Source organism: Lagenorhynchus albirostris, chromosome X (assembly GCF_949774975.1).
Source record: "Lagenorhynchus albirostris chromosome X, mLagAlb1.1, whole genome shotgun sequence".
NCBI classification, from domain to species: Eukaryota; Metazoa; Chordata; class Mammalia; order Artiodactyla; family Delphinidae; genus Lagenorhynchus; species Lagenorhynchus albirostris.
In genome coordinates, this window is record NC_083116.1 from 83,711,294 (window position 1) to 83,730,643 (window position 19,350).

At 39.3% G+C, this 19,350-nt stretch overlaps 1 protein-coding gene and 1 pseudogene across 3 annotated transcripts in view; both read right to left on the reverse strand.

The window, feature by feature from the left end:
- Positions 1-19,350, reverse strand: part of KLF8 (KLF transcription factor 8) — a 153,662-nt gene that overhangs the window by 47,879 nt on the left and 86,433 nt on the right. The window contains exons 1-2 of one of the 3 annotated variants that reach the window (XM_060137580.1): positions 16,660-16,682; positions 16,258-16,339 (exon numbers count right to left, since the gene is read on the reverse strand). The exons of 1 other annotated variant lie outside the window; for it this stretch is intronic. Coding sequence is in view for 1 of the 2 variants with exons in the window: in XM_060137579.1 (XP_059993562.1) it covers positions 16,660-16,666 (7 nt within the window). In the remaining variant the exon portion in view is untranslated. Of the gene's footprint in view, positions 1-16,257; positions 16,340-16,659; positions 16,958-19,350 lie in introns of those variants that run through there. One more of the 3 variants, XM_060137579.1, reaches the window with a different exon arrangement.
- LOC132514103 (transcription factor Spi-C-like) lies at positions 10,811-11,555 on the reverse strand (annotated as a pseudogene).

Sequence of the window (19,350 nt, forward strand, 5' to 3'; positions counted from 1 at the left end):
CCATCATTAGTACCTACCAGCACCTCTTCAACCAGATTTCCTTTGATTTATCTACATTCATCAGAGACGAAAACATTGGGTAAGAAAGATGAATTCATAGCTTGCTTTTGACTTAATTGGTCAGATTTCAGATTACACTGTCTCCAAGTCAATTACAATTAGTTTCCTCATTTATGACTTGGTTGCATTTCAAAAGACAGTCCATAAATCAGTTAATTGTTTTGGATGTCAACTACATTTACCCATAGAAATGTTCATTTTACAGGTCACTTCACAATATCCTTTTTAAGACCTAATGCAGTTAAAATACAGCAAATGAACAACCTGCAAGGATACAAATTATAATACAGTCACACAAAAAAGTAAAAGATAAACTTATAAATAACTCCTTTATTTATTAACTGTCAGGAATTGAGGAAACCAGTTCTAATGAGATAGGCAATAACACACAATGAATCTGCTATTGAGATTATGAGGAAAATTTCTGAGCCACAATCAAAGAATTTGGAGAATTCTGACACTCTAAAATATCTCCAATTTTATCTCAAAACACAATTTCTTTTCTTCGATCTAAGTATATGAGTAGAACTGCTCACATATACATTCATCATTCACTAAATATTTATGCATATTACTATGTGTCAGAGTTTATACTAGGCACATTGTTATCAGTTTTAGATCTGGGTCAACCAGACATGGAGAGTCAGCAAGTATAGCAGAGAGCACTGACCCGGGAGTTAGATGCCCAGGAATTATATCTTATAATCTTTGTCAAGGCATTTTTTTTCTAAGCCTCAACTTAAAATTAAAAGATTTAAAATTGTTCTCTGCAGAGTCCTAAGGCTTCTATGAAGCCTTTTTAGGGGTAGGGGTTGGGGTTAATGAAGGAAGAAGCATAGTAAGGCATAAGCACACTAGAAGTCAGATGCAGAAAACTCTAATTTCCATTAGACTGTAAGCTCTTTGAAGTCAGAGATTTTCATCTTTGATTGTTTTTTCAGTGATGTATTTCAAGGGCTTAGAATAGTGTCTGGCACATGGTAGGTGTTCAATACATTTCTGAAAGTTTTTGATGAATGACAGAAAAGGAAAATGAAGTGTGTTTTCTCAAGTACAGGAGTTGGACAAGAGTGGGAAAGAATAAAAGAAAATTAGAGAGGTTATGTATGAGAGATGTTTGAAGTGTAATTAACTGTGAAGTATGAGATGCCAGAGAGGGCAGCCTTTTCTGATTTTAAGAAGGAGGGGAGGGGACTTCCCTGGTGGTGGTTCAGTGGTTAACTTGGTTAACTTGGTGGTTCCAATGCAGGGGACGTGGGTTCAACTAAGCCTTGTTATTTCTAGCCAGGACAACTTACAAGAGCCCTCACTTACAAGAGCCCTCTTCTATGGGAACATATGTTTATGTATGACTGATTCACTTTGTTATAAAGCAGAAACTAACACACCATTGTAAAGCAATTATACCCCAATAAAGATGTTAAAAAAAAAAAGAGCCCTCTTCTATCTGGTCTTCCTCAATTCCTATGGATTATGAAACAACAGGGTTGAGGAAGCAGAGTGACTTTGACAAGATGTTTAGCCCCTGTGAACCTCAGTTTCTCTACCTGCGTAGAGGTAGGGGAAATGACATTGATTTCATAGGGTAAATGTGAGGATTCTATGGATTAGTACATGTAAACTCACTTAAAATAGTTCTTGGCATATAAAAAGTTTTCAATATAATTAGCTATTGTTATCATCACCACAATTATTATTGTTGATGGCCAGAATCTCTCTTTCTCTCTGGCCCAGAAGAATAGCTCCTAGGAATCAGACAGGTTGTTTATACTCAATGTGCTTACAAACCTTCTCCACCTCCTATATTTACAATCTAAATTGTTTAGCACCACTATCAACACATTCTCAGTCTCAGTGACTGAGGGTCAGTCACCTTTGACCCTTCTCTCTCCATCTCCAGCCAATTGGTTATCAGCAGCATAAATTCTACTTCAGAAATATCTCTTAAACCTAGACCTTCAACTTGCAGCCACTTCCCCTTCTAGTCCATATATCACATTGCCTAGGGTCATATCCTGGTTCTGCAACTTCTTAACAATAAGACTTTGGGCAAGTTTTCCTTTGTTCCCTTAACTGTAAAATGGGAATAATAATAGTACCAGCTCATAGGATTTATCAATTTAATATGTGTTCAAATGTTTAAAACAGTACCTGGCACACAGGCATTGTCTGTTTCCCTTACCATAAGGTGAGCCCCACAATAGTTACCTCGTCTTGTTCTTCTCTGTATCCCTTTCTTTTAGCAGAGTACTTCCTCTATACAATGTGCTAATGTCCAGTGAATGAATGATCATGGGAATAAGAGTGGTTATTTAATGGCAAAATATTATAATATAAAATAATATTATTTAATAGCAATAATCAAGGAGTCTGAAAAATACTTTTTGTCCCACCCATATCACAAATATTTTAGTCAAATTGCACAAGGAGGATAGCTGACAATCAGGAATGTCTCAGCCATTTCTGGTTAACGTACTCTCCATAGAACAGCCAAATGGAATAGCCATTAGATAACCCAGGATAACACTTTAAATGTTGGTAAAAAATGAGTAAAGGGAAAGCTATCAGGAAGGTGTATAAGCTTCTCTTTTTTTTAAAAAAAATGTTTACTTTAATATTTTGCCAGACAAAATGTAAAACAGAAGGAAATTAGGGCTTACAGAACAGTTAAAGAAAGTTCAGGGATTTTTTTAAAGGGCTTTATAAACCTTTCGCTTTTCTCTAGAGTTGGAGTTGCTATTCTAAGTGTCTGAGACTAGACAGCTGCTCAGAAACTGTGAGATAATTGGTCAGGAAATACCCAAACGGGGTTAGGGTATGTCCTGGGCCACTGAGATGTGAATCACACAGGCAGGAGAGCTTCAGAAATGCAAGTTACCTACTTAAGATAATAACCATTATTCTGCTTGAATTGGCTTTTCAAGCCTTTGTGTCTAGAAGCTGGACTTTCTTGGACTTTCCTGGCAGTCTAGTGGTTAAGCCTCCGTGCTTCCATTCCAGGGCGGTGGTGGTGGTGGGGCCACGGGGTTCAATCCCTGGTTGGGGAACTAAGATCCCACATGCCGAGTGGCACTGCCAAAAAAACCCAGAAAAGGTCTAGAAGCTGGACTTTTTGGTCCTTCTTCTAAGGAAGGGAGTACTGGAGGAGGAAATAAAGGAGGCGAGAGCGAGGAGGACTGAGCCCTATCCACAGCAGGTCAACATCTCATATATGTAGAACCTCACAAACGATGCTTCAGGGACCATGACCATAGAAATTTCATAAGATTATACTACCTTTGTCATGTTCGAAGTTTATTTTGTTACCCACTGTTTTCCACAGTGATCTGCTTGTTTTATGAAAGTGAACAGTGCCTCCAAGGGACAGGAGCAGGTGACTGACTAGTAAGAACACATCCCACTCTTTGGCCAGCACTGAGGAGGAAAAAAGTGTCTAGGGATGAAGTGAGAAGTTAAGCCTATAAGGAGGGAAGCAGAGCAGAGTGACTGGAGCCTACAACTATCAATACAAAAGAAAACAAAGCTTTGGGAATCCTGACACTGACCTATGAAGGTACCTAGTACTTAACAAGACAGAGCATGTTGACAATACAAATAATAATCCCTCATGTGCATCTACATAGCTTTACAATAGGGAAATGGACAGCTTTCATATATCATTCCCATTTTACAGATAATGAATTTGGAGGACCAAGGTCACATATTTTAGCAGTGATGGAGTCAGAACCGGAACTCTTATCCTCTAACTCAAATTACAGTGCTCCCAAAATACTTTCTAATATCCCAAATCTGGTGAGCACCTTATTTCTAGAAAACTGCTTGCTAAAAGAAAAACAAGTTTAAGGACAACAAGTCAATTATTTTGGAAGATCTTGAGAAATCATGCACTTTCAGCCTCTGACCCATAAGAAATTCTGGAATTGCTTGAAAAATGAAAATCAATGTTTTAGGGTTTTGAGATTATAGGTATTTTTATTTTTTTATTTTTAATTTTTATTTATTTATTTTTATTTTTTGGTATGCGGGCCTCTCACTGTCATGGCCTCTCCCATTGCGGAGCATAGGCTCCAGACGCGCAGGCTCAGCAGCCATGGCTCTCAGGCCTAGCGGCTCCGCGGCATGCGGGATCTTCCCAGACCGGGGCACGAACCCGTGTCCCCTGCATCAGCAGGCGAACTCTCAACCACTGTGCCACCAGGGAAGTCCCAGGTATTTTTAAAATAGTATTTCTTATGTCTTTTATATTAGAAAAAGGTAACTAAAGGACAACTAGATACACATATATTTTCAGACAGTTTAATTATATAACTTCCAGGGGAATAGAGAGTTTTACAATGGGTCTCTGGGAAAACCTTCAAGATTGAGGCTACTCTGAGCATGACATTAACAATAGAACGGTGATAAAAGAACAATAATTACCAACAGTCACTGAGTACTTACTATGTGCTAGGTACAGTGCGGCTAAAAGAACAAATACTTATATTAGCTCATTTAATCCTCATAATTCTAGGAATGGGCACATTATTTCCCCATTTTTAAAATGAGGAAACTGAGACAGAGAGATGAGGTAGCTTATCCCCAAATCACCCAGCTAGTAAATGGTAGAACTGAGATATGAACCTCAGCAGTCTAGAGCTATAATGAAGCTATAATGCTCCATGACCTGGGTGCCAGTGAGATCTCCCAACCTCTGCTTGAAGATTACATAATGGGGGGGGGTAAATCGTTGCTAGAAAAATAAATAATAAAAGGGGATTGCAAGATCCTCCATTTTCTCTCATTTCTTCCAAACAGGGTCATACCTATCACCATAGGAACGACTGGACAACCCAAACTCAAAGAATCTCCACTTGTGGCATCTCAGCAGGTAGCTCACTATGAGTTTTCTATTCAAGAGACTCAACATACACAAAATATGGAGGGTGTCTGAGGTACTTAGTCCAAAGTATAGGAATCACCACCAGAGCAGGTACTCAGAAGTGGCTCCAAGACAAGAAATGCCTGCAGCTTGTTTTCTCAGCTTTCCTGAGCGAGATTTCAGTAGGGGCAACTGAAATGTTTAAAAAAAACAACAACATGAATTTAAGAGGAAATAACATATTACCACAAAAAAACTGAAGACTGACAGCACATACCACGTGAAAGAAAGAAACAGTATTGCATCATTACTACAATAGCCCGCTAAGCTTGAAGCAGTGAAGTAATGTGAGGTAATAAAAAGATAAGGTGATAAGAAACACCAGAAAAGAGCTGTATGACTTTGGGCAAGCCATTTGACTTTTCCATGCCTCAGTTTTCTCATCTGCAAAATAGAGATATATCAGCTTGGCCCTACCCCTCAGAGGGTTGTTATGAAGACCATCGTGATAACACATATAAAATTTCTTTATAAGGTGTAAATGTGAAATCTCCATATAAGTTTTTAGGAATACTTTTGTCAGAAAATCCAAAACTAAAGTACATAAAAATATGTACAATACATACAGTCACATTTTAAAGATCCAAACCACTCACAATAACAATACCTAATCTTATGAATTTTTATATGTTTATCTCCATTCTCACATGAGTTCATGATCTACAGGATCACCTGCAAGCCTTCCAGTGCTTTCAGCCACTTTCATTCCCCCCAGATGCTGATGTTAAGCTCCACTTTCTTTTCCACAGAGAAACCCAAATATGCATGAAAGAAAAATCACCCTGGAATGTGCTAGAGATTAAGATTCTTGATTCTGGAAAAGAAGAAAGCTAAAGGGAATTATTATAAATGTCTAAAACTAGTGGATTTGAGGTTCAATGAACTCCAGGCCTGAGTTTTAGTTCTAGTTTAATTACCAAATTGTTGAATAACTTTGGACAAGTCCCATCACTTAATACAGACAGTAGAAATAATTCTTGCTCACAAGGTCACTGTGAACCTCACAGGATCATTGAGAGGATCAACTGAAAGAACAGATTTAAAAGTATTGTATAAATTAACCTCAGATTTCTAGAACTAATTCCGTTGTCTTCCATCAAACAGGTAAATTTATTTTTTAAAAATAATCTTACATGCAAGAAACTGATAGAACTTATGTTAAAAGTGCTATAGTTAAAGAAAGCAGCATGAACAATGGGAAAATCTTTTACCTAGGAGCTGGAGACCTGGGTTCTAGTTCACTGTTATCTAGGAATGTCATTTTGAGTAAACTACTTAGCCCTTTTCAGATCTCTTCCATAATACTCTATGATATACGACAGAGGACATCTATGAAAGAGCTATAGTTTTCCAAGTTTCTGCTTAATCTGTGAAGCTGATATCAAGAAAGACAATTAATTTCTCCACAAACCATTAGGCAAAATTGAGTTCACTCCTACAGCATTAAAAAAAAACTTTTTATTTAGTATGATCACAAATGTGGACAAAAGTAAAGATGAATCCCATGTACCTGTTCCCACCTATTCCCAGTTTCAGTGATTTTCAGCTCATGGAAAATCTTGTTTCATTTGTACTCCCAACTCACTCCTCCACCTCAATGGCTACTTTTAGGCAAATCCCAGATATCATTTCATTCCCATGGCATTTCCAAAGGGACATATTTAATTTTCACAATCTCTGTGAGGTAGGTACTACTGTTGATTCCATTATGCACATGAATAAATACAGACTCAGAAAAATTAAGTAATCTCAAGGTCACATAGCTGGTAAATTACTGGGATTTGAATCCAGGGATGATGTCTGATAGCAACACTCTTTTTCTCCCTTAAAGTAATTGTTACTATCCTGCACTTTGAAATAGTTTGATGATGTTGAAAATAATAATACTGGATATTTTTTATACATTAGCAGTATGCTCTACTATTGAACATCTGAAAAGAATATTAAAAGATTCCCACTAACTGTGATGTTAATCATCAGACAAAACCTCTAGGAATACAGAGCTCCAGCTTGGCACTGAGGCATTGGTTTAGAAAAAGGACAAAAAGCCACAGCAATACAAGCTCACTGCTCTGCACCATCATGTAAAATCTCATGCAATCCACTTCATTACTTTATACTATTGTTTCATGCAACAGTCTCCTCCAACAAATTAAACATGGTGCCACTCCAGCAACCAAAAAGAATGTACAACACAGTGATCTTTGCCCATGCTTAGTACAGTGCTTAAGGGCAGAGACTTTCTCTTTTGAATGGTCTCTCCACTCACTGCCTGAGCTACCTGGCTCAAGAGCACCAAGTCTTATAAGAATCCTGGACCATCTCAATTTATAGGACCTACAGAGGTCATGTAAATGAAGGTACCAATAACAATAATCATTGTTGTTATTTTCAAGGCTCCATATTGATTCTAGGATCTCGCTACAAAAAACTGGAGGAGCTATATTGTACATATTTATCAGAACTAGTTTTTTAAAAAAGAAAATGAATAGATTCATATCACACATTCTTATTCTAATTGAAGATGAAACAGCTAAATCATTGACAGCACAGAAAGAGACAACAGAGCTGGAATAATCATCCTCAAATAAATAAAAGTTAAGTCTCTCTTCAGTATTGTGAAGACCTTTCTGAGGATATTGTACCTTGTTTGTGTTTGTATTTCAACGGAAATGAAATGGAAGAGAATTGCAGAAAAGAATGAAAGAAACTCTAGAGAAATAAATGAAATTTTTTTTAAAAGAAAAAACATGGAGCTAGGTCAAGGAATTTGGATGGTTACATTTGGAAAAAAGGAAGTAAGGGAAAGGAAGGCTGTCCTGATAATTGCCTTCAAAGGCACATGTTAGGTATTAGGAGAAAACAGAACTGCTATATTATTATTGGAGATTACAGTTGACTTAAAGAGGAACTTACTGATGATAACCAAGTCTTTATAGATAACTTATTAAATAGCCAACGCTGTAGTAGATACTGTGTGTATATATACAAGAGGGGGAGCAGATAGTACCAAGCTTCCACCTGGTCTCTACATTCTGGGAGTTTTGCAGTGTAGGTCAGATAGAGAAAATTGGCAGCCCACTGCAGATGCTGGCCTGGTTCTCACTGTGATGTTAAAAAAATAAAATCAAATTAGCTGATAATCTTTTATTTTCCCTCACCCTTATATTTATTTATTTATTTATTTTTAATTTTTTTATTGAAATATAGTTGATTTACAATGTGTTAGTTTCAGGTGTACAGCAAACTAATTCAGTTATATATATATATATTATATATATATTCTTTATATATATATATATTCTTTTCTCTTTTTTTACATTCTCCTTTAAAAGCAGATTTCTTTTTTAAAAAACTCCATTTCTTGGGACCTCCCTGGTGGCCCAGTGGTTAATAATCTACTTTCCAATGCAGGGGACATGGGTAAGATCCCTGGTCAGGGAACTAAGATCCCACATGCCTCAGGGCAACTAAGCCCACACGCTCTAGAGCCCGTGCGCCACAACTAGAGAGCCCACGTGCCACAGCTACTGAGCCCTCGTGCTCTGGAGCCTGTGCGCTGCAACTACTGAGCCCATGTGCCACAACTAGAGAGAAGCCCACACACCGCAACTAAGAGCCTGCACACCAAAACAAAAGATCCCACATGCCACAACTAAGACCCGACACAGCCAAATAAATAAATAAATATTTTTTAAAAAATTCCATTTCTTGCTTTTCTGAAAAAGTTGAGAGATCTTACAACATGGAATCTACATTGGCACAAGAGAAAAATTACCTGGAGTTGATAAATGGCTGCCCCCTTTATACAGGACATGCTTCTGTCATTTTATTGGGCCCTGTAGAGATCTGAGCTGCCAAGTCTATGTAGTGAGATATAACTATGCATAAAACAATAACAACTAAATATTACAAGATAATAGATGCTAAAGTGATTAATTATGATTTGAAGGTAGGAACACTAATTACAAGAGGAGATAACTGAAAGTAGAATAGTCAGAAAAAATTCCAAAGAAATGGTCTGTGGTGAGGTCAGCCTTGAGGAACTAAGCTTGGTCAAGAAGAGACAGAAAGGAAATCCAGAAGAGAGGAAGAGTAGACTATACACTCTGTGAAGGCAAGGGTCCCATCTAAATTGTTCACTACTCTAACCCCAGCTTCTAGCATAATGCCTGGAACTTTGTAGGCACCCAGTAAATGATTGTGGAGCAAAGGAAAGTGGCATAATTTTTAAAATGTGTTTTAGAGAACATATTCAGGTAGTGGTCTACAGAATAGAGAAGGCCAAAGAACCAAGGTAGAACTAGAAACTATTGGAATACTTTATGTGTATCATGGTAAGAGCTTACATAGGTGTCACAAACTCAATACCTAGAGGGGTCAGGCAGGTTAAGATCACCTAGGCCAGATAGGAAATATGGTGAACTGAGAACACATGTCCTGTCTAAAAGGGAAAGGAGGAAGCAGTTCACCAACTCCAGGCAATTGTTGACAAGAGGGAATATGGGTTGGTATCTTCTGATTATTTAAGAGAAGCTGGAATTCTAGAGTTTTAAGTAAAGTATGATTTTTAATTTTTTTTAAGTTTTTACTTTTTATTTATTTATTTTATAGAAATATAGTTGATTTACAATATTAGTTTCAGATGTACAATATTATATTAGTTTTAGGTGTACTACATAGTGATTCAATATTTTTCTAGATTATACTCTATTCAAAACTATTATAAAATATTGGCTATATTCCTTGTGCTGTACATTACATACTTGTATCTTATTTATTTTATACATAGTAGTCTGTACCATTTAATCCTCCACCCCTATCTTGCCCTCTCCCTCCTTCCTTCCCCTCACTGGTAACTAATTTGTTCTCTATATCTTTAAGCCTGTTTCTATTTTGTTATATTCGTTTGTTTCAATTTTTAGATTCCACATATAAATGATAACATACAGTATTTGTCTTTCTCTCCCTGACTTATTTCACTAAGCATAATACCCTCCAGGTCCATCCATGTTGTTGCAAATGACAAAATTTCACTCTTTTTTATGGCTGCGTAGTACTCCATTGTGTACATATACCACGTCTTCTTTATCCATTCATCTGTTGGTGGACACTTAGGTTGCTTCCATACCTTGGCTATTATAAATAATGCTGCTATGGGAGTTCCCTGGTAGTCTAGTGGTTAGGATTCTGCACTTTCACTGCAGAGACCTGGGTTCAATCCCTGGTTGGGGAACTGAGATCCTGCAAGCTGAGCAGTGTGGCCAAAAAAAAAAATGCAGCTGTGAACATTGGGGTGCATATATCTTTTAAAATTAGTGTTTTCATTTTCTTTGGATGTATACCCAGGAGTGGAATTGCTGGATCATATAGTAGTTCTAGTTTTAGTCACTAAAATTTTTAAAGCCATGAATGTAATTTAGCAGGAACACTATCACAGGCAATCATTTTTTGTTTTGTTGCAAAAGCTGTTGGATACATGTTAGAATGATTTTTTTTGTCTGTGTGTATGACAGGAAAATAATGTTTACATCAATATGTAAATCAAAGCCTCTCCACTAGCATTATTAATCTAGAAGGAAGTATTACATAGACAATAGTAAAAGGAAGGACATTTAGTCTATATTTTCAAATGGGACTTGATCATTTTAAAGTTGTTCACTGGCAAAATTTTTCACCAAGTTAGTATAGATTATATGCTACTTCATAAAAGATAGCAATAATTAAGTTTGGGTTTTTTTGGTTTTGTTTTTCAGTATTTGCTTTCAGAGAAAAATCCTAAAACTTGTAGGGATTTCTGATGCCAGAAAATTTTGATATATAAGAGTATATTTAGCAATCAGGGTGACTTAGATCATGGTAAGTGGCGAATGTATAATTATAATATGCATTCCAGTTATTTAAACTGAGGTATCCTTGATCAGGTTGAACGTACTGTGAGTAGAAGATCTCTTCTTCCAAGAAATGAGATGGAGACAGTCTTTGGAGAATGGCCTTACTGAATTGGTAAGTTAACTTTCTCGGATTTTGATGACTTCCCCACTTCTTCCATAATTCCTCAGTGCTCTGGCCATTTTCTGGTAAGTCATGGTCTTCTGGTTGCCTTTTCTTTTCCCCCAAATTTGGGCAAGTTTTTCTTTGTTTTTTGATACAAACTGAAAGATGCCTTTGGTTTGATCTATCCATTGAATACAAGACCCATCTCGGGATTACACAGGGATTCATGAAGGTATTCAAACAGTCAGAGCTTCTTCCTGCCTTTTCCTCCCTTTTGCTGGAGAAGAGTAGGTTGCACCAGCTGGTTTTCAGGGATGTTCTACAGAAACTGATGTATATTTCTTTCAAAATAGAGGTCCACAGCACTGTTTATTACTGTTCTCCAATTGTAGACCGGTTCCTCTGTGGGCAGCACACCATAGCTGTTGGAATTTCCTCTGACATGAGAACAGTGGTTGATGAAAGCCAGGTAATTTTTGTAATCTGAGGAGTACTGAAGATCACCAGTTGAATGTTGCCTCAGTACTTCAAAAGCATCTTCAAATGCTTGATCCAGCTTGTCTTGTTCAAAACAAGCCATGCTTCATTAATAAATTGACAATTCTGTCAATCTGAGGCCAATCTAACATTTAGGTATACTCCAGGTGGAAATAACTTTCCCCTCTGAAGCGCAGGTTGGCAACACCCTTCAAAGTATGATTTTTCAAATGTTGGCAATCAACCATTTTTTAAAAGTGTGGGTCTGGGCAAATTGACCTACTGCTACAGACTGAATTGTGTCTCTCCCCAAATTCATATGTTGAGCTCCCAACCCCCAGTGTGACTGTATTTGGAGATAAGGTTTTTATGGAAGTAATTAAGGTTAAATGAGGTCATAAGGGTAGGGTCTTCCTCCAATGGGATTAGTGTCCTTATAAGAAGAGACATCAGGGAGCTCACTCTCTTTCTCCAGGAGCACAAAGAAGAGGTCATATGAGCACACAGGGAGAAGGCAGCCATCTGAAAGCCAGGAAGAGGGCCCTCACCAGAGCCTGATCATGCTGGTACCCTGATCTTTGACTTCCAGCCCCCAGAACTGTAAGAAAATAAATTTCTGTTGTTTAAGCGACCCAGTCTATATAGTGTTTTGTTATGGCAGCCCTAGCAGACTAATACACATACTTATAAAGTTTTTATTGTTATTACAAACAACACTGCAAAAGTTTGTAAATATCTTAAATGGCATTCAATAGAAAACTGTTTAAATAAATTGTGGCTCATCCATGTAGTGAGAAACTATGCAGTCACACAAGAGAATGAGATATTTATTTACATAAAAATATGGAAAGGTCTCCAAAGTATATTTTTAAGTAGACAAAGCAAGGTGTAGAACAATATGCAGAGAGTGTTACTATCCGTGTATAAAAGGAAAGGGGGAGAAAAAATACTCATTTGTTTGATATGCATAAAATGCCTGTGGAAGGGGCTTCCCTGGTGGCGCAGTGGTTGAGAGTCCACCTGCTGATGCAGGGGACACGGGTTCGTGCCCCGGTCCGGGAAGATCCCACATGCCACGGAGTGGCTGGGCCCGTGGGCCATGGCCACTGAGCCTGCACGTCCGGAGCCTGTGCTCCGCAACGGGAGAGGCCACAACAGTGAGAGGCCCACATACCGCAAAAAAAAAAAAAAGTCTGTGGAAGAATTTCCAATAAACAGATAACTTTAGTTGCCTGAGGCAACTAGGGGACAAGACTAGGAGGGAGACTCTTCATTGTATATCACTTTGTATATTTCAAATTTTGAGGGATGTATAATGCATTATTAATTTAAAATTCATTTTTAAATGAAAGTTTTATCAATTTAGGGGGAACGAAACACATGCGTAGGCTGTATTTGGTCTGTAGGCTAATTGGTTATACCTCTGGACTAAATTAAAGTGGTGGTAATTAGAATAAAAAGAAAGGAACTGATGCCAGATACAAAGGGGAAAAAAACACATAGCCCTTGGCAACCAAGTAGACAGGGAAACTGAGGAAGAGGTTGATGCCAGCATTTTGAGCATGGAATATGGGAACCACAACAACTATGTTTCCGCATTTCTTACTACACTATCATGCATTCTTCTAAGTGCTTTACAAAATTAGCACATTTATTCCTTACCGCAACCCTATCAGGTAGTTTCTATTATTATCCTCAGTGCAAAGATGAAAAAACTCAAGTTCAGAGTTTAAGTGACTTCACCAAGATTATGATGATGGTAAATTGCGGGACCAGGTAAATGAAAAGGAGAAGTCTTGAATGAGAGGTGGGGGAATAGTCTAGGGGTAATGATGGGTTCTCTTTTAGAAATGATGAGTTTGAGGTTACAGCAAAATATCAAAATGCTAATGATTTGATACCTGGATTGGTATCAAATACCTGGATTTGGCTCTAGAGTTAGGTTATAGCTCCTTAATTTAAAGTGTTTAATACTTCCAGAGTTTGCTTTGCCCACATTACATCTATTTTGTCTAAGTACACAGATATCTTTAATTTTTTATACAAAGCGTCAAGCTTGTTACAGACTTTTAAATCCAGCTTGCTGTCTCACTGAATTACCTTCCTTTTTTCCAAAAACCAAACAATGTTTAAATAAAATAAACTACTCTAAGTAACAAAATGATGAGACCCTCCACTTAAGAAATAAGTATTAGAAGTTAGGTACGGAGTCCAATGTTTTACTTACATTATTTATAATCACAAATACTGTATTATTTTAGATGTGAGAAAACTGAGGCTAGATGATAAAGCTGAGTTGGGGACAATAAATACAACAAAAACCCAACTTCAGGTATACAACCTGAATTGAACACATTATTATATGAGAATCAGAAAGTACATCAGACAAGGGTTCACATCATCTTTGGATAAACTAATGAACCTGATATGACAATGTTATTCATTCACACTCTACTTAGTAATGAGATGACAACTGTACTAGATGATCATCTAGGTCAATCATCCCAATCAAGTTTTCCTTCACTGACAAAAACATGACATTTTGGAGCTAAATCTTAGAAGATCATCTATAATATATGTACCCCGTGTTTACATGGGAAAGTTAATTGGGTAAGTACTTTGAAGATACAATCATAGTAATATCCTCAAGCACCTTTCTGTCTAGAAATGGGGTAAGGGCTTAGATATGTACAGAAATGACCAAAATACAGGGAAGAGAGTTGTGTAGGTTCCAGATAATGTGGGTAAAGTGATACGGAAACTCAAAAGAGTTTATTTCTATATGCAAGGATCAGGTAAATTTTCATACAAATGGCATTTGATTTGGGGTTAATAATGAGAGGAATATTATAAATACTGTTTTAAGGAAAAAATCATAAAAACAAGTACATTACAAAGCAGTTCACTTATAAGTATCCACTGAGCAGAACAGACAATGATGTACAATTTCTAAGGAATAGCTGAGAAGATAAGGAAAGCTTTATGTGGGGACTAAGGACTAAAATAGGACTTGAAGGAAGATTGAGGTTTAAATGGGAGGGTGGGCAAAAAGAAGTCATTTAAGATGGAGGAATAGAAAATGAGTTTTTAACAATTTTATCAGTGCCTGACACAGTATGCCAACACATATTTGCTAAATGAATTATATATCCAAAGGCAATCTTATTATTCATCAGTGTAAGTGAGACAATAAACTAGAACTGACTCAAGGCGAGGGTGAATATATAAATGTGTTACATAATAATAATGCCCCTGCCAGAATGAGAAAAGGTTGATCTCCCTCACCACCAGATACACACAATCTGGAGAGATGAAAGATGACTAGACTAGGCTTGGTGACTTGGTTATTGGAATTCAATTAACTGAACCAACAAGGGCCCCATTTCAGAAATGCATATACTAGGATGATAGGGGTTGGGGGGAGTTGAAGCAATGGTGGTGGTAATCTAGTTCATGTTTTTTCCCCAGTTTTCTTTCGAATGTATCCTGAAAGCCCTAATGAGAGGTACCTATGGCTCCCCAGAGCTCTGAAAATAGAGCCATTAACTAGTCCGGTCTTGAGGATGGACTAGATTCACCTATCACTTTTACTTTTGAGTTTATATTTCTTCCCTTCCTATGTTTTCTGCCTGTCTGCCCCCCAAACCAACCTGAAGACACTGTTTCCAGCCCATTCTCTGTGTTCCCAACAGTCACCAAAAATTAAAAACCTTCATATATAAGGGTGCCCCCCAAAAATCTGAAGAATGGGATGAGGTCATTTGTAAGTCACTGATTTCTGTTGTCCAAAGGTCCTGTTGGTTATATCATCCTAGTTAAGTTGTCCAAAGAATGAGGGGAAAGGCAGGCTAGTGTCCCTTTCTCTCAGAGGTGCTAAAGTCCAGTGGGAACAATGTTAAACCAGTAGCAAGCAAAACCTATGTTCTAGCTTCAGACTTTGGGCAAGCTAATTCAATATTCCAAGGTCTCCTTTCACCCCCTGGAAGGTGTTTTAAGGACAGCAAAACACTAATTCTATCAGCGGTGCTCCAAAGAAAGAGTCTCAAACAGAGCAGGAAAAGGAAGTGAAACTAAGATATACATGGAGTGGCAGCCTCTGTCACATACACTAAGGTATTTAATCTACCCAAATATCTTTAAGATTATTACTCCACATTCTCTAGTAGAGAAAAGCAATGCCTAGGATCACACGGCTAGTAAGTGGTGGCATTAGGATTTCAAAGCAGATCTGCCTGTTACCCCAACCATCATAGTCTCCATCAGCTTCAAATTCAAATTTGGAGATTATTCTCTTTGCCTAGTTATTATCACATTGAGTGCCATCAGACTGCTGCTTAATAAACGCTTTTCTTTACAATGTAGACAGAACAAAAGGAAATAAAGGATCGTTCCCTTGACCATCTGTTTGTATTTATTTTTCCAAAGAATAAGTTTTATTTATTTTGTGATTTATTTTCCCCCAAATTCTTAGAGTTAAACATAAAAAGCCCACAAAAAGGCAGCTCTCCTAAGTGACCATTGCAAATCGATACTCTCCAGCAATCCCAGCAATTCGGCCCAATCTTCCACCTACACAGACAAACCAACCGCCTTAGCCACGTTTTAAAGAGCCAGGGCAGGGCCTATGCTTTCTCCTCCAACCATGCCCAGCCCCTCCTTAAAGAGCCGGCACGCCCAAAGCAGCTCCTCCCTGGCGGCTGCCTTCAGGGCCTCGCCTTTCAATAGCCTCGGCTCAAACATTAAGCCCCTACTCTTCTTCCTTTTAGAAGCATATCTAGGTACCTGCTACTATTTAGGGGGGTTACCTTGGAACGTTGGCCTTCCGAATCCCGTTCTCTCTGGTAGCAACTTTGGCTGTGTGGGGTTAAGTCAAGACAAACCTTACCCCTGAAGGAAAAATGAAAGCACCAAACCAGGGCGGATTAAATTAAACAAATCCATCCATTCGTGCCCCTCTTCATTTCTCCTACGAGGATCCCCAAAGTACTCCTCCCATTCCGAACCCCCCTTTGCTCAGCCCTTTAGCAAAGTCATTTTCCCTTGAGTTTCATTTAATTCCACATAATGTTTGTACCCTTCTCTCCCCACCGCCCCCGCCGCACTCCCTCTACTAAAACCTATAGAAGTGAGGAGTGGGGGTGGGATGGGGGATAGAATCTAGAGGGAGGAGATGGGATTGGGTGGGTTCTAATTCCGGAGTCACTTACCGCCCATGTCACTAGCTGGAGACTCCTGAAGTGTCCGGAGCTCATGCGGTCCTCTGAGAGGCTCATACTCCTGATCGCAAGACAGCTGTTTCCCTCACACCCGCCCCTGTCTGACAGCGCGCCAGGCGGCTCGCTCTTGCCTTCTCTTTCTCGGCCCCCCACCTCCTCTTTTTCTCCTGGCTGGAAATGAGGAGGAGGGCCAGAGCCGACAGAGTCGATTCAGACCCAGCTGGACCACCCTCGAAACAAGGGAAACAAAGCTCTCAAGCATCCAACCCCAAATTGGGGAGCCAGAAAAACCGACTTCCTAAAAAGAATCTTCCCCTTGCTGCAATGCTCTTTTAGCTCTTTTCCTCGGCTAAAAATAAAGTGGGTTCGCTGGGCCCAAGTGGCCAAGGTTGAGGATCCTCCGTTCCCCTTTCACCTCTACCAATTCAGTTCCGGCCAAACCCACTCTCCACCCATCCTCTGAACTCCACACACCCTTGAGGAGAGTGCCGGGGCTAAGAGCTAAGAAAACCAGCCCAAACCCCAAAGCACTACTTGAATACAAAGTTGAGGCGGAGGACTCCTTCAAGACAGGAACCCAGGAGAATATACCACAAAAGGATCCCTTTACTGCCGTTGTTGCTGCTGCACACTCCAAAGCCTTCCTAAAAAGAAAGAAGGGAGGGGCAAATGCCTACGATTGGTGGAAACACATAGGGGCACCCCAGTCTAGGACAGGGGCTTCAGCAAAAAACGTCAAGAACTTGTGCGGGTACTCTAGAGTGAGGTTTCTTGGGTGCACCTAGCTGCCCCACTGGGGACCTCACGTTCATGAGGGTCAGTACCGACAGTGCTAGCTAGGCAACCCGAGTGGGTGGGGTGACTTGCCTCCTGCCCGGCTAGAACCAGAGAAGTGGTGTGACTATCCTGAGGGTGGAGTTACTTAAAAGGAACAGGCGGACACTAGAGGAGAGTGAAGAGTGGAAGGAGGTGGAGAAGGGGGGCGCTGAGACCAAGGAGGGAGAAGGGAGGGGGTGGGGCGGGGCCCAGTGTGGAGAGCTCTGGTCTTTTCCCTGGCGGCAGTCTCCAGAAGCAGCAGGTACAACTCAAACAAATTCAGTTCCTTATTCTTAAAGAGGCTTGCAAGCACACCGTTTGGTCACCTATCCATTTGCGTGTTAAGCTGAGGGAGGGTGAAAGGGATGTGGGAATTGGGGGTGGGGGCTGTATAGGAAGGGAGGAATAGGGAAGGGGAAAAGCAAGAAAGCTGGCAACTGAAAAATATTTACAGTCCTAGCTCTGCATGGTAACACTGTGACACTAGCAAGGACAACGAAGTCACAGTATCTTCTCAGGGAGGAGACAAAGAGCAAAGGAGAATGGAACTGGGGGCATTTTCTAGCAAGATATAAGGGAAGAAGGTGAGGGTGAAAGGGTGGGAGGGGAAGAAGGAGGAGATGAAGGAACTGTGAATACTGAAAGATTCTTTTTAGTCTCCCAAATACCAGACCTCTAAGAATAGAGTCCTCAAACCCCTGAGATGGCCTCTCTTCCAGGCATTGTGGAAGATCCCTGCGGAGCTGAATCCATAGCAAACCAGCCACATTTCCAGGATTTCTTTGCCCTTGCTTGAAAGTCCCTCTCTAAACCATTTAATAGGAGGCCAGGAAGTCACAGGCAACCACAGGCCTTTTTCAGTGCCTCTTTCCTACCACAGTTCTTTTAAAGGGGAGGAAAGAAGAGAGAAGAAACAAAGCAGAGAGAGGGAGGGAGCAGAGAGACAGGAGAAATAATAATAGCTACTGTGTATTCAGCACCTAATATGGGCAAGTTACTAGGCCAGGTGTTTTTACATTCATCATTTCTCATTTATTCCTGATAACAACCCTGGAGAATAGGTGCTATTATATTCTCCAAGCCCCTCCTTTATTTTTTTGGCCACCAGGGAATTCCCAAGCCCCCTTTTAAAAATAAGAAAACTGAGGTTCACAGCCCAGTACTTCCCAACACATATATGCCCACTCACTTGATATTGCTGGCAGAATCTCTAATTGTCTCATCTCTTCTTATTCCACCCCAAACTCGGTTATTCCTCCTGTAGTTCACCTGAATGACATCACCATGTACCCCAACATCCAAGGCAACACTCTGGGACTCATCCTTTAATCTGCTGTGATCTGGACCCTGCCTACCTCTCAGGCAGCAGAGCTTTTGCTGATTTCCTGGGCCTTACCTGTATTAAATATCCTTGAGAATGCCAGGTTATTTCCATCCTCTATGCTTTGGCTCACTTTTCTTTCTCTTTCTCAAATGGCCTAAGCTCTCTGTCTACCTCCTTGAAAGGACTAATTCAAGATCATCTCCCCTCCTTACTTAATTCCTTCAGGCAGAACTAACCATCGCTTCCTCTGTGCCCTTCTCTACCTCAGGGCACATATTTGTTGATATAATTGCTTGCCCACACTAGACTATAAAGTCCCTGAAGTTAGGCACAAGATGTTATCATCTCTGTAACCTGAGTGCCAGGAATTATTATTAACAATAATAATAGTTATTGACCATTAACTATGTGCCAAACTGTTCTAAGCCATATGTGTATACATATATACACTTATTGAGTATATATATATATATATATATATATATATATATATATATATATGTTTTATATATCACAGCTAATTGCAAAGGCAGGACTTTTCC